The sequence below is a fragment of the Egretta garzetta genome, unplaced genomic scaffold (assembly GCF_000687185.1).
Source record: "Egretta garzetta isolate BGI_Z169 unplaced genomic scaffold, ASM68718v1 scaffold184, whole genome shotgun sequence".
Taxonomy (NCBI): Eukaryota; Metazoa; Chordata; class Aves; order Pelecaniformes; family Ardeidae; genus Egretta; species Egretta garzetta.
In genome coordinates, this window is record NW_009259484.1 from 239673 (window position 1) to 251864 (window position 12192).

At 48.5% G+C, this 12192-nt stretch overlaps 1 protein-coding gene across 1 annotated transcript in view; it reads right to left on the minus strand.

Annotated features, from left to right (window-relative positions):
- LOC104124837 (PWWP domain-containing protein 2B) overlaps window positions 1–12192 on the minus strand; it is a 55235-nt gene that overhangs the window by 22975 nt on the left and 20068 nt on the right. Inside the window, exons 6-7 of the mRNA XM_035892770.1 lie at window positions 11295–11355; window positions 6970–6979 (exon numbers count right to left, since the gene is read on the minus strand). Coding sequence (XP_035748663.1) covers window positions 6970–6979; window positions 11295–11355 — 71 coding nt within the window. The remainder of the gene's footprint in view (window positions 1–6969; window positions 6980–11294; window positions 11356–12192) is intronic.

Below are 12192 nucleotides of genomic sequence, written 5' to 3' on the forward strand. Positions count from 1 at the left end.
CGCCGCCCCCCGCTCCGAGGCCCCGCAGTCGCCACCCGGCGTGCGCAGACAACTCAGCCGTGAGTCGATGCCGAGGGATCCCAGCGCTCGGCCAGGGTTACCGATGGAATCTGCGGCCAGACGTGCCAGCGGAGGAGCCGTCCTTCCCCAGCTCCCCCGCCCTTCACCCCGTGACTGGCTGCTACTGGGACATCAATTCACCCGAGTGCCAATCCGGGGCTCCTCCTCTGCCGCACGCCTCTAACACCAGCTGCATCCCAAACGTCCTTTATTGCTTTCAGAGACATACCCCAGGATGAACACAAGCCAGAACCCTCAGGTCTGACTCGCTGCGGCACGTTGGGGATGCAAACGACGTGGAGGCAGCGACTGCTCTGAGCTGCTTTCACGCTCTCCCCTCGGAGATCGCTCGGAGTTGTTCATCCGTCAGCGTCCGCTCGGAGACTCACCAGCAACCAAGAGAGCTCAGAAGCTGGAAACGCCGTGCTGGCCTTCCCACCTTTTGTGTGTTTGTCTTTCCCTGCCAAACACCGCTGCCTTTGTCCCCGCAGCGAGGTTTGGTGGCATTACTGTTTATTCCCGTCGCTGAAATTCCCAACGTTTTAAGGCACGTAGACTTAGCAGCAAGCGGAGGCAAGACCGCCCGAGGTACCCCTGCTGTCCCTGCAGGACAAGTGACCAACCGCGGCGGGGACGGAGGGAGGACGCAGAGCAGGGGAGGGAGGAAGACCTCTGCTGTCTGTTAAATTCGGTTCCGTGACCGCCTTCCCCGGGCTCCCGCGGTACCGGAGCATCACTGGCTCCGGTTCAGCTCCGGTAGCGCACTTCTGTAACAAAGCCCTCTCCAAAGTATCGCTGGGGTCTGGGGGCGTGGAAGGTGAAAGCTCCTGATACCCCGTCCGGGTAACTCCCGCCGTAGCGCTGTGCAGCTCCCCCCCATCCCAAAGGGGCGACAGGGCCGGGATTCGGGCTGAGCTGTTACCCATCGCTTGCCTCTGCTCTCCGACCCCCCCCTCGCATCGCAGGGGCCCCACCAAAGGCTCCCGGGTGCGGAAGGGGCAGCTCCGCTGCTCCCAGACATCAGCAGGGCTCCAAACCAAGGCACAGCCACCCTGAGGGGCCCTCCCGCCTGCTTCCTCCGCTCCGGGTCCACGCAGCCTTCCTGACAGTGGAAGGCCAACAAGGGTGTCCTCCACCCAAAGGGCAGCTCTGAGTCCAACGTTGGGATTGAACGCTAAATGCAGCGTTTGCCATGCAAACCCAGACTGGTCTGAGGTGCCCAGGCCACGATGTGTTACTAATGACAGTTCACTAAGAGCACACAGTTCCTCGCATCAGTAACATTACAAATGGCTGCTGCAAACTTTAGGGACAGTTTTTGAATTTTATTTTCATAGGATTTCTGTTAAGCCTATAGAAGTGTGCTGGAGAGGAATGTGCGGGGAGGCCGAAGAAAACCCTTTCCAACACCGTACCCCAAATCCTCTGAGAGAGACAACTCTTCCCGGCAGTTAAAGCAGGGTTTCACATTGTCAAACGCGGTCGGGAGGATGAAGTGAGAAGAGGAGGCTTTTCTAATTCTCGCTCTTACCGAGTAAGCATTTCACTCTTCAACAACTGCAGGCAGTCAGGATTTGCTACTGGCGGAGACCTCTTGGTGAGAGGGGTGGAAACTCCCCCGTGAAGGCCGTGGGACGATGCTCCTGGAGAGGGGGCAGCCCCTTCGGTTTTGCTAGCTTGGCCTGTAGATCTTTGACCTCGGATTTAAAACAGAACAGAGAATGGATACACAGGTAGGCCCACCTGAGGACAGAAATTAGTGCCTGTGTCCAAGGGGCCAGATTTTTACTGGCTCCTTCCTCAGCCTCCGTCTGTGCGCGTGTAAAGCCCACGCACGCCCCAGCCAGGGTTCACACTTACACCGACTCGTCCATCCCGGTTAAGGGTGCGAACGTGCTGGGATTCACATCTCCAGTCCCATGCACGTGCTAACATTTAAACACGGGCATGGTTTAAAACAGCTGAAACGCAAACAGGGGGGTTTTAAGCCCATCAGTGCACATATGCGCACAGGTCGGTTGGGAGGAGTACAGAAGCTACTGATTATGAAAGGGCTGGCAGCATTAAAGCTCAACAGATTCTGAAAGCAATAAACAATCGCTACACGTACCACTAAACTAATAAACCTATCTGTGAACAGTCTCAACAATGTTGGAATGTAAATACACCTTTTACCATGTGAGCATTCAGATTCATTCACTTGGATACCTCACAGAATTGTAATAAACTTGAAGGTTGATGGAAATTCAGCAAAGCTCTTACAAGCCTGCACGAAAATATTCCGCTTTTTAGAAATACAACCCGAGATTTTAAAACATTATTTCTTTTGCTGTTCGGTACCTGATGAATACTACGGAATGCAACAGTCATATCCAAAATACAACCACCTGGGGGTTCCAAAAGAGCTTAAAACCATGGCGCCAAGTTTACGCCCATTTCATAAGACAAAAGCTCCCAGTGAAGCCCACGAGTAGATCTGCGCAGGCTCTGGCTCCTGACAGTCCATTCCACGCATCTTTTTTAAAACATCTTTTAAAAAAAGTGAAAACAATTAAGCTAATAGAATTGCACCTTCCCACTGTTTGAAGCAAAGACGCTCCTCTGAGCTGGCACGAGGCACCGCGTATCGATGGCAGGCGAGGAAGCTGGAGGCCACTCGGATTTGGTGAAGGAACTCAACTCCTCAAATCCCACAGGCCCCCAGTTGCCACCCAGCGACGCATTCCTTTTCCCCGCGTCTCAAACATCAGCGGGTCGCTGCAGTCAGAGCCCTCCCCCTGCTCTGCCGGGCTCCTAGCGGTGAGCAGGCAGCAGTTTGCGCAGACACGCTGGACGTTGCAGCTGACCAGAAGATGTTTTGCAAGCCAACCACCAGGCCAGCGAGCGCCTGGGGATACCGAGCAAGGAACGCGACCTCCCAGGTAGCGTCACGACTCTCAAGCGAGCATTTGGGAAGCCGAAGGGCTGGCTGCTAATGGGAACAGCAAAGGCAACCAAGCCCATCGGGAGCTACAGCCGTGTGCCACCCCATCAGAGCAGAGGCCCTCGCAGAGCGCCGCAGCCCGCGGCAGGGGACACGCGGAGTCCTCTCCTAAGTGCCAGGGTGGTGATGTCATACGTGACTCTCACCCCTACCTTGAGGGACGAGTTCCTTTTTGGGAGCGTGCAGCTTGCATTGCGCTGCGCGTGACGTTGTGGAACGCGAGGGCCGTGGCTAATTTTAGAACAGTGTCACCATTTCCTGGCACGGGGACAGACGCCTTGCGCTACGTGCAACTTGTTTGCCCTGTCGTGTGTAGCAGGGAGGCTGCGCTTCCAGCGCATTCGCTCACTTCCATTTCGAGGCCAAAAGACGCTTTGGATAAAATCAGAATTTCTTTTTTCCCAAAAGCACGTGTACTCTAAAGCGGTGCAAACACTGCAGAAGCGTGGCTATGGGATCCATGGCCTTTACGTGATCGGTTCACACAGCTACAGCCATGTGTGTGTTCCCTGTATTTCCACCCAGTGACTGCTAGGACTCCCCAGGACCTGGAAGCCCGCACCTAAGTGGAAGATTCGAACGTAGGTGACTCCCAGCAGGCACAAGTTCTCCCTACGGCGTGAGAAGGAGCTGCCACAGAACGGTCTTTTGATGGACCGCTGCTCCTCTTTGGAGTAAGTAAACAGTTTTGGAGCAGTTTCATATTCCTTCTGCATTATAAAATGGTTTTGTTTATTACTACAATGTAATTCTTCACTGGGAAAAGGCTTTGCCAAATTTAGTACCACCGACACTACCTCTACACATTAACAGAAGTGACGTCTTGCTCAGTTGGAAAGCACAGTGTGTGCACCATGCGCTGTGGCGTTCGAAGAACCACACAGAGCATTTGTGCCCGCTCTGCCCTCAGGAAACACGGTGCTAAGACAGTTTGCCTTTTTGAATCTGACAAAATCATCAGCGGAGCGCGTTACCCAGCAGGAACGAGCCGGCAGGCAGCAGAGAGAGGAGATGGGGCAGCAGAGCGGGAGGCCCCGCCGCCGGGTTGCTGGTCCCCGGGGCGCGCGCTCCGGCACGGCTGCCGGCAATCGCCCTCCCAGCCTGCGGAAGCCACTCAGCATCAGCAGCGTTCTCGTACCCATGGGAATCAAAAATCAGTCCAGGCTCTTGAAGCAAAACTCATTTTGAGCTGAGTGTCTCGATTATGCACAGCGAACAAATTAAATGCAAAGCACTGCCTTCTTTTATTGAGAGATACATAACTGCATTTTGACTAGCCGTGCGGCTTGGAAAGCCAAAGCAATACTTTCAGTCAAGACCACAATCACTCCTAATAATGCTGCAATAAGCAAATAGACTTTGCAGCTACACCAATTTTAATGGCAGCTCTCAATCTTCTCCTCCCAGTCAGGACACTTACTGATGTCTCAACAGTATGGATTTAGGAGTCCCCTTTCCAATCGTAAATGGGTAATTTTGAATTTCAACCTTTTGCTGTATTAGCCACTTGCATTGAAGGGCTTGTGATAAAAATCACCCCCCTTGTCCACCGAGTTTATAATCATCTTTGGCCATCTTTTATGCTTTTCTTAGGTTTTGTCTTCTACAATTCTGGCTTTGCTTTTGAAAGACTCAAAGCGCTGCAGATGTTTATGTCTGTTTATATATGTGCATGGTGTGTATGTGTGCACATACACCCATTTTAGCATAAGCAAAAATACAATGGTTAATTTTTAACAGTTTTAATTTAAAAATATTTGGTAGCCGAGGTTTTTGCGAAATTAAGAAAGCGTCGAAGTAACAACTGCTCGTCAGCACAGAGCACCGTGTTTGCTGTGCTTCCAGCCCAGGAGAAGATACTCACAGTCTCACCGTCCTGGTTTGCTTTCTTCATTTCCACTTGGGATGCTCCTTGTAATTTTTCTCCTCTTCCTTTCATCGTGTGCATGTGCTGTTTGATGCGCTGTTCCAGTTTCTTTCCTCTGAGGGACCTAAGTAAACATGGTGAAATTATTATTTCAGGTGCCTTATATCCATTGACCTTTCTGTTTCTGTTTTCAAGTGTTTAACACATTTCTGCCAAAAAAAAAAATAAATGCAGACACAGGGAGCAAAACGAGCAAATGCTGCGGCTCTGCCTTCGTTAACGTGCGCTTTGCGGTGTATGCACCGTGCAGCGGTCTTAGAATCGTTTAGGTCGGAAAAGACCTTTCAGATCATCAAGTCCAACCAAGTCTTGCACTGCTGTATCTCACCTTGGCTCTTACACTTGCAGGGATCTATTAAATTAGTTAATTATGTAAATCAACCCCTTGCCCCGCTCCGTGCATAAGCTCGATGGTGCTCTGGGAACAGGCCAGAGCTTGGCAGTGCACCAGACTGGTTTTGGTGGGTCCTTTGCTGCTGCAGAAGCTGGCAGAGTTGCAGTGCCCAAGGCAGTGGGATGAAAAAGGGAAAAAGGAGAGACGTGCGGTCAGGGAGGCTGAACGCGGTTCTGTAAGGCAAGGGAGGAGACGCTGCTGGGGCGGCCGGCACAAGCAAATGCAGCGCTGCAGAAGGCACACTAACAAAGAATTTGAAGGGACACCTGGGCTGTGCCCAGTGCAAGTGGCTGAGCAGTTTGCAGCATAAGCAAAGAACTTTTTGACCGTCTTGCCTGTAAATTTACAATCATGTTGGGCAGCAGAAATACAAAAAGAGTACTGCAGAACAGCCCTTCCAGCACACCAGTGGTACTGGCTTTCATACCTGCATGAATACAAGAACAGGACTGAAATATCAATGACTGCTGAATAAATGCATTCACTGTACTTCACTTTTTTCGTGCTCATCAGCCCTGTCTGGCCATAGCCGTGCTATCTGTAACCACCTCTCTTCCATATTGTGACACAGTATAATGTAGTGTGTTTTTCCTTAAAGGTGATTAAAAAAGTCCTTAATTTACAGGCATCTGGTCAGTAGCTATGTCCCGAGATCACCAGCTGGAACATGCTTGTACAGTTGGTCGAGGTGCAGCCTCGTATAAAGATACGCTCATTTTTAGGAGTGCAGAATGGAGCAACCCAACACATCCAGCAATCAGAGAAACAAACAGAACATTTCAAGCTTTCCCTGTATACGTTAAAACCAAATAGAAAAAAAATCCCAAAACTTAATTTGAATACTTTCTAAAAATAGCACCAGACATTTTACAGGCTCTTAAAAATTTGGGACATGTTCATACTTCTTCCCCCCACCCCTCTTTTTTTTTTTTTTTTTTTTTTAATAACCAACCCTCTTGTAACGAAGAATGACTCCAAGTATTTCCCAGCCCAGGTGACAGCCTAGAACAACTGAGACAAGCATGTAACCTCACGCTCCAGGCCGAGCCTGTCAAGGTGAGGCCATCAATCCGGCGGGATTTGTTCAGTTCATTGTGCAAAAAGGACCAGAAATGCTCAGTTCCTCATCAGCCCTCTGGCTCGCGCTCGCTGCATTAAGATGATATAGAGATACTATAAAATAGTTGGTTTATTATTAAAATAGGTTATTCACATAACGAGAGTTGCTTTACCAGCATGCTTCCTGTCCTGGTATGGTGTGGTACACGAAGGAGCAAATGAATGTGGCTCAGGTACAAGTCCCGAAGCGCTGGTGATTATCTTTCAGAATTTCTTATTTATTTTTTTTTTAAAGTCAGCCTGGAATTAACTTGAGTTTTTATTTCTCTTAGTCACAGCGTTTGTTGATTAGGGTGCAAGATTTTTTACTTCACAGGATAGCAAAAAAGAAACGAATGCTTCCATACAAACAAAATCAAATGCAGGTCATCAACAGCATTAGGCAGGAAGAGTTTATGATCTTATCGTTTCAGCACTCACCTTGTGGCTTCAACTTTTCCTTGCAGCAACCTTTCTTCCATTATTTCAGGTGCACGGTCCTGCTCCGCGGCTCCCTCTTTCGCGGTGCAGTAACCGATGTCATCAGTAGCACACGGTGCGCTTCTTGGTATCTACAGCAAAACACAATGCTGACACGTTATACGGAAGCGATAGCAATTAACAACTGGTTTCATACTGAAATTACAGATGTTGTAAAGGCTGTTGCTCGCTGAAGTCGTGGTCGGGGAGGGGGAGCTCGGGCCGGGGGCAGTCAGCAGCAACGCGGCGAGCACCACGCCATGCTGCGGAGCGCGCCGGGGACCTGCTCGTAGGCAGGCGCTTTCCATACATGTCCCCACTCATCACCCAGCGTGAACACGCTTCCATTTCTGAACGAGGGTTTAATACAAAGGCCAGCAAATCAAAAACCAAAGCTGCGAGAACGCCTGGCTTGAACACCTTTTCTTTTAGTAAAATAATATAATAATGACGCTGTGGAGGCCAACGGGAGTTGCATAATGATGATGCTCGTGAGTTCTGCTGAGGCTACAACGGCTGAAGTCAGGGTCCTAGGACTGAATTCTGCATCCTGTACTCCTATGTTTTTATTGCCTTCAATTAAGTTGTAACGTTCACAGATAAAATGTGATATTTATTGCTTATTTACTTACAAGAGTCTTATTTCCCCAAGAGCTGGGGGGAAAAAAAAAAAACAACAGACAGATAAAACAAATCTGTTCAAATTATTTAAATTCAGATTAATGCTGGTGCTTTCCGTAAACTCCTATCACAAAGTGAAAAACTTACAAATACTCCTCAATGGCTTAAGAACAAACCACGCAGACCGCAGCGGCACCCGCCCTCCTGCGCGGGGTCGCTAACCGTGCCACCCAGTTCCATCTTAACCTCCGCGGGTCTGTTAAAACTCGCTGCACCGACAGCCTTCCAGAAACGCTCGACTCTGGTCCGCGCAGTTCGTTCTTCTCCTGGGCCGTTACAATTCCATTCTGGCCAAATTAAACGCGTACCTGTGCATTTGGGAGTTCAGCGAACAGCCTTAGGGTGCCACGACATTTTACGCTGCTTGGCTTACACCACCGTAAGAATTTTTTTCTCTGAAACAGTTTTAAAACCAGTTGGCGTTTTAGAGATGGCGATCGCAGCGAGTACCAGGCCTGGGTGAAAAGCAAGCCCGGCCAGCCGTGCCCGGCCGGCAGATCTGCTCAGAGGGAACTGAGCTCCCTTTGTTGCTGTGTAATCAGATGGTTCAGTAATCGCTATGGACACGTGAATTTTATCCCCCACAGAAGCACAGAATGGCTTTATAAAAGGTACTCGGGTCTAAAGATACCAAGGTGGTGGCGGGCATGACAGCACGCAAAGTTTAGGACCAAAAACAAGGGGAAAAAATTGGGAAATGCATAGATACATTTTCAAATCTAGAATACGGTACTAACAGTAATGGTAATTGGCCACATAGTCTGTCTTTTCCCATTCTGTCCTATCTTATTTTTTTCCAGGCAGAAAACCTGGAAAGGTTCAGCTATACCTTTAGTTATAGCTGAAAGAGGTATTTGCGCGATCTTATGTTACTGAAGAACAGAAAATGGCTTTCACCTGTAACTTCAGTATTCCGTGTCTAGGAGCCCGCGGGAGACAGCTACCCTGATGGCGTATGTCGTGGCAATCCCTAACGATGCCTGAGCTTCAAGAACATGGTTCAATGGCATAAAATTGCATCAAAGAGTTATCAAAGTCACAAATCAGCTTGGGGTGGTCAAGTTCATAAAACTGCCATTGTCCCGCTGTGGGACTGCTAACCCAAAACCTTCACCAGTGTGGCAGCACGGCCCTTGGGGATTACTTGAACCGGTAAGAAGAAACAACTGAAGATGTTTTGGCGCTATTTTTTCCATTTAACTAAGTCCATTTTGTGGAAAATGTGTTTCTGAGAAAGCGTACTTCATATATTTTCTCACGGTCTGGCTGTGCACGCATGTGGCAACACTCTGCAAGTCCAACCCTTGGCTGCAATGCAAGGAAGGGATCACCAGAGCCTGGGAAAAGGGAGGCCAAGCGCGTGTTTTCTAATTATGTTAGCCAAACCTGGGGAGCAAAACTAGGTGGGACAATAGGGCCGTTTGGTAAGAAAAGAGCAGTTCCAGGAGAGAGGGTGGGAAGAGGCTCGGAGGAGCCGACACCTTGTGTTTGGTTACAGAAGGGCACCATCAATGTCCTCCTCTGCCCCAGCGAAAAAGCAGCCGGCACCCCGCTCTTACAGATGTCTGCCAGATGTTCTGCCCACCGGGCTGTGCAGTCTCCCTCTCTTTACATCAGCGGATACTCCGTTATTTATAGAACGCAGCTCAACAGCCTTGTGGAGTCACTTGTGGAAGAGCCAAGCCAAAGCCCTACCTCCACGTTCAACTTCTCGCATGCCCAGAACCCCAGTCCTCCACGCTTGGTTGCAGGGTTAGGCCCTTCCCTCAGCATTTTCCAAATAAAGTTACAAAAACATTTTGGTTTTGTTCTGCCAGGCTGAACGCCTTTAAAAACTCAAAACTATTCTGTGAAGTCAAATTACTTCCCAGAGAAACCACCTTACCTGTACTTCAAGTTAATAAATTCCCAAGGTTTTGCACTGAGGAAAATGATTGCAGTAGATTTGAAATATTTTAGAGGCACTTCATTTTTCTCAGTGCAAAAGCTTACCTCCAAACTGGCTTCCAATAAAACTGCCAATTATATTTTAATAGTATTGCCTGTGACTACGCTTCTGTAACAATACCGCTGCAAAGAAAGTCAATCAGGAGGAGAATGCTACAGGGCAAATCCAGAGCCATCCCTTGTAACATTATCAATTATGGTGAAGATAGAGCAGAAGGAACATGGCACGCTCACACGTATTTGACACATATGCACAAAAGGAGCATTTACCTTTGGGAAAGTCAAGGTATGCAATGGCAACCACAAGCAACCATTACTTACCTATCCGTGCCTTTGCCATAATACCTCAAAACTAGGATTCTAAATCACAGAACCATAGAACCTTAGAATGTTTTGGGTTGGAAGGGACCCCTAGAGGTCATCTAGTCCAACCCCCCTGCAGTGAGCAGGGACACCGCTAACTAGATCAGGTTGCTCAGACAATCCAAGACAACCCCATAATTTTAGGAAAAATACTTTATTTAAGAGGAGCTGCCTTGTATCCCGCCCCCATTCAACAAGAACAATTTGAAAACTAAAATCTTTAGGGTGAAATAGAGGAATATTCTCTGCAACACTCAAGGAATATGAAAACGGCTTCTAACAAGATGAGCAGAGAACAAAGAAATACGCTGAACGTGAGATCACAAATTAAAAGATCGTTGATATAAACATATGAGAACGTGTGGCAAAGCTCTTCTCAATTTCAGTATTCATCAGCTATTAACGTAAATGACAGTAAGAGAGCAGCCTCAGAGCAAGCGCATCAGCCTGCACGCGGTCCTGCGGTGCCATCTCCCGTTAAAGACGTGCACACACAAGCATCCACCTTCAGCAACACTCAGCTCTGCTGCGGCTGCGTCCTGTATGTTTATGCCATTCTAAAGCCATCGTTTTGTTATCACTATCTGTACCACTGGTATCATTGTGGGTACCTAAATGTGCTTTGGTTTGGGTTTTTTTTTAAAGAAGAAAAAACTTTTACAGGAGAAATTCAGGAATTGTTTTCTACGAGTGAGTGCATTGTTCTCCCCATTTATTTATGTGGGAACATGAAGGAGAAGAATGAGGAATATTTATATGTATCACGTAGCACGCCTCCTCTTGTCACTCAAAACTCAATTCTGTTCTGTGCTAACCAAATTCCTAAAGTCCTAAAAACTATTGTCAGGTTGGCCAAAACAAAGACCTTTGTACCTAGAGAAAGCAGGCTGCACAGCTTCAACAGGGTAAGTGGAACCCCCGGGAGCTGTTATCCATCAGGAAAGTTCTCAAAAAAACAGGAATTCAGCTCCTAAGTTTTCAGTAAAAAACAACCTGGGCGTTCAGCTCTGACCCCTACTGTTCATAGCAGAAAGACGCATTTTTCTCACACGGCCTGCGTCTGGCCACGCTCCTGCTCTGAGCACTTGGAAATTACCCTCGATGTTGAATATCTGCTGGAACGGTCGCACTGGCACCACCAGCTCAAAGTGCAGAGAAAGCAGGGAGTAAGTGATCCGCGTTGGTTTGAGCCATACACACAGAAGGAAAGTCCATGCAAGATTAGTTAAGCATAGGTGTTATTAATCCTACCCAGTAAGCAGGCTGAGCTACTGGTGCCAGTAAAGGCACTGGTAAAGCACCACTGGTGGCTTCATGACAACCCAGCTGCAGCTGACCCCTGTCCCTGCTCTGCAGCCCACCTCGCCTGCGCACGTAGCAGCTGCCCTGCAAACCTCTCGGCACCACAGCAAACCTACTTTGCTTTATTTCTGTGGTAAGACTGGCCAGAGACATTATCCTAGCCAGAAGCTTTACATTTATGTACGTATTTAACTTCCAGGACAGTAAAAGTCAGCGATGAATAATCACAGTCTAAGAAGATCAGGTTAAAGTGTCTGGAACTGAAACTTAGGTAGCAACGCTGTTGAAGATGCACCAAGCGGAATAAAATCCTGCTCGTAGCACTCTTCCAGCCAGCAGTTCCAAAATGTTTTAGTATTGCATTGTATATAGTATCATATAGAAAAAAAAAAAAATCTATTTAAATCAAAATTTCTATTTTGCTAAAGTAACCAAATACGATCTTTAGCACCGCCGCTCAGTGGGAGGAGAGCGCCTGCCGACACACTGCCGCCTTACCCGCAGGCTGCCCCCGCTCCGTTCCCAGGGCTCTGCGGGGGAAGCAAAGGATTAAGAAATACTGTTTAATTGGTGGAAAACGTCACACCATGGGTGAGCCGAAAGGTGAAGAAGGGCTGTATTGCCATGAACAAACTGCCCGAGCCAGAAGCCCAGGCACCAGCAGAGGGTGAAAACCGGAGACGCCCCGGTGGCCCACGTCAGGTGCCTGCCTTTGCCTACGCGCCGGGAGCCGGGGCCCTAGCGTCGGCACCTACGTGAGACCCCAAACCTATGTAATCTCCTGTCCGATAGCTGCAGCGCAAAAAGACATTTCTCCGAGCACAGATGCATTTAGTAACATAATTTGGCTTAGTTTCAAAAATCTGAGTTTCAAAAAAAAAAAAAAAAAAAAGGAAACAGAAAAACCACAGTAAGCTGGAAGGGGGGCTGCTTTGTTTTTTTTTTTAAAATACGACC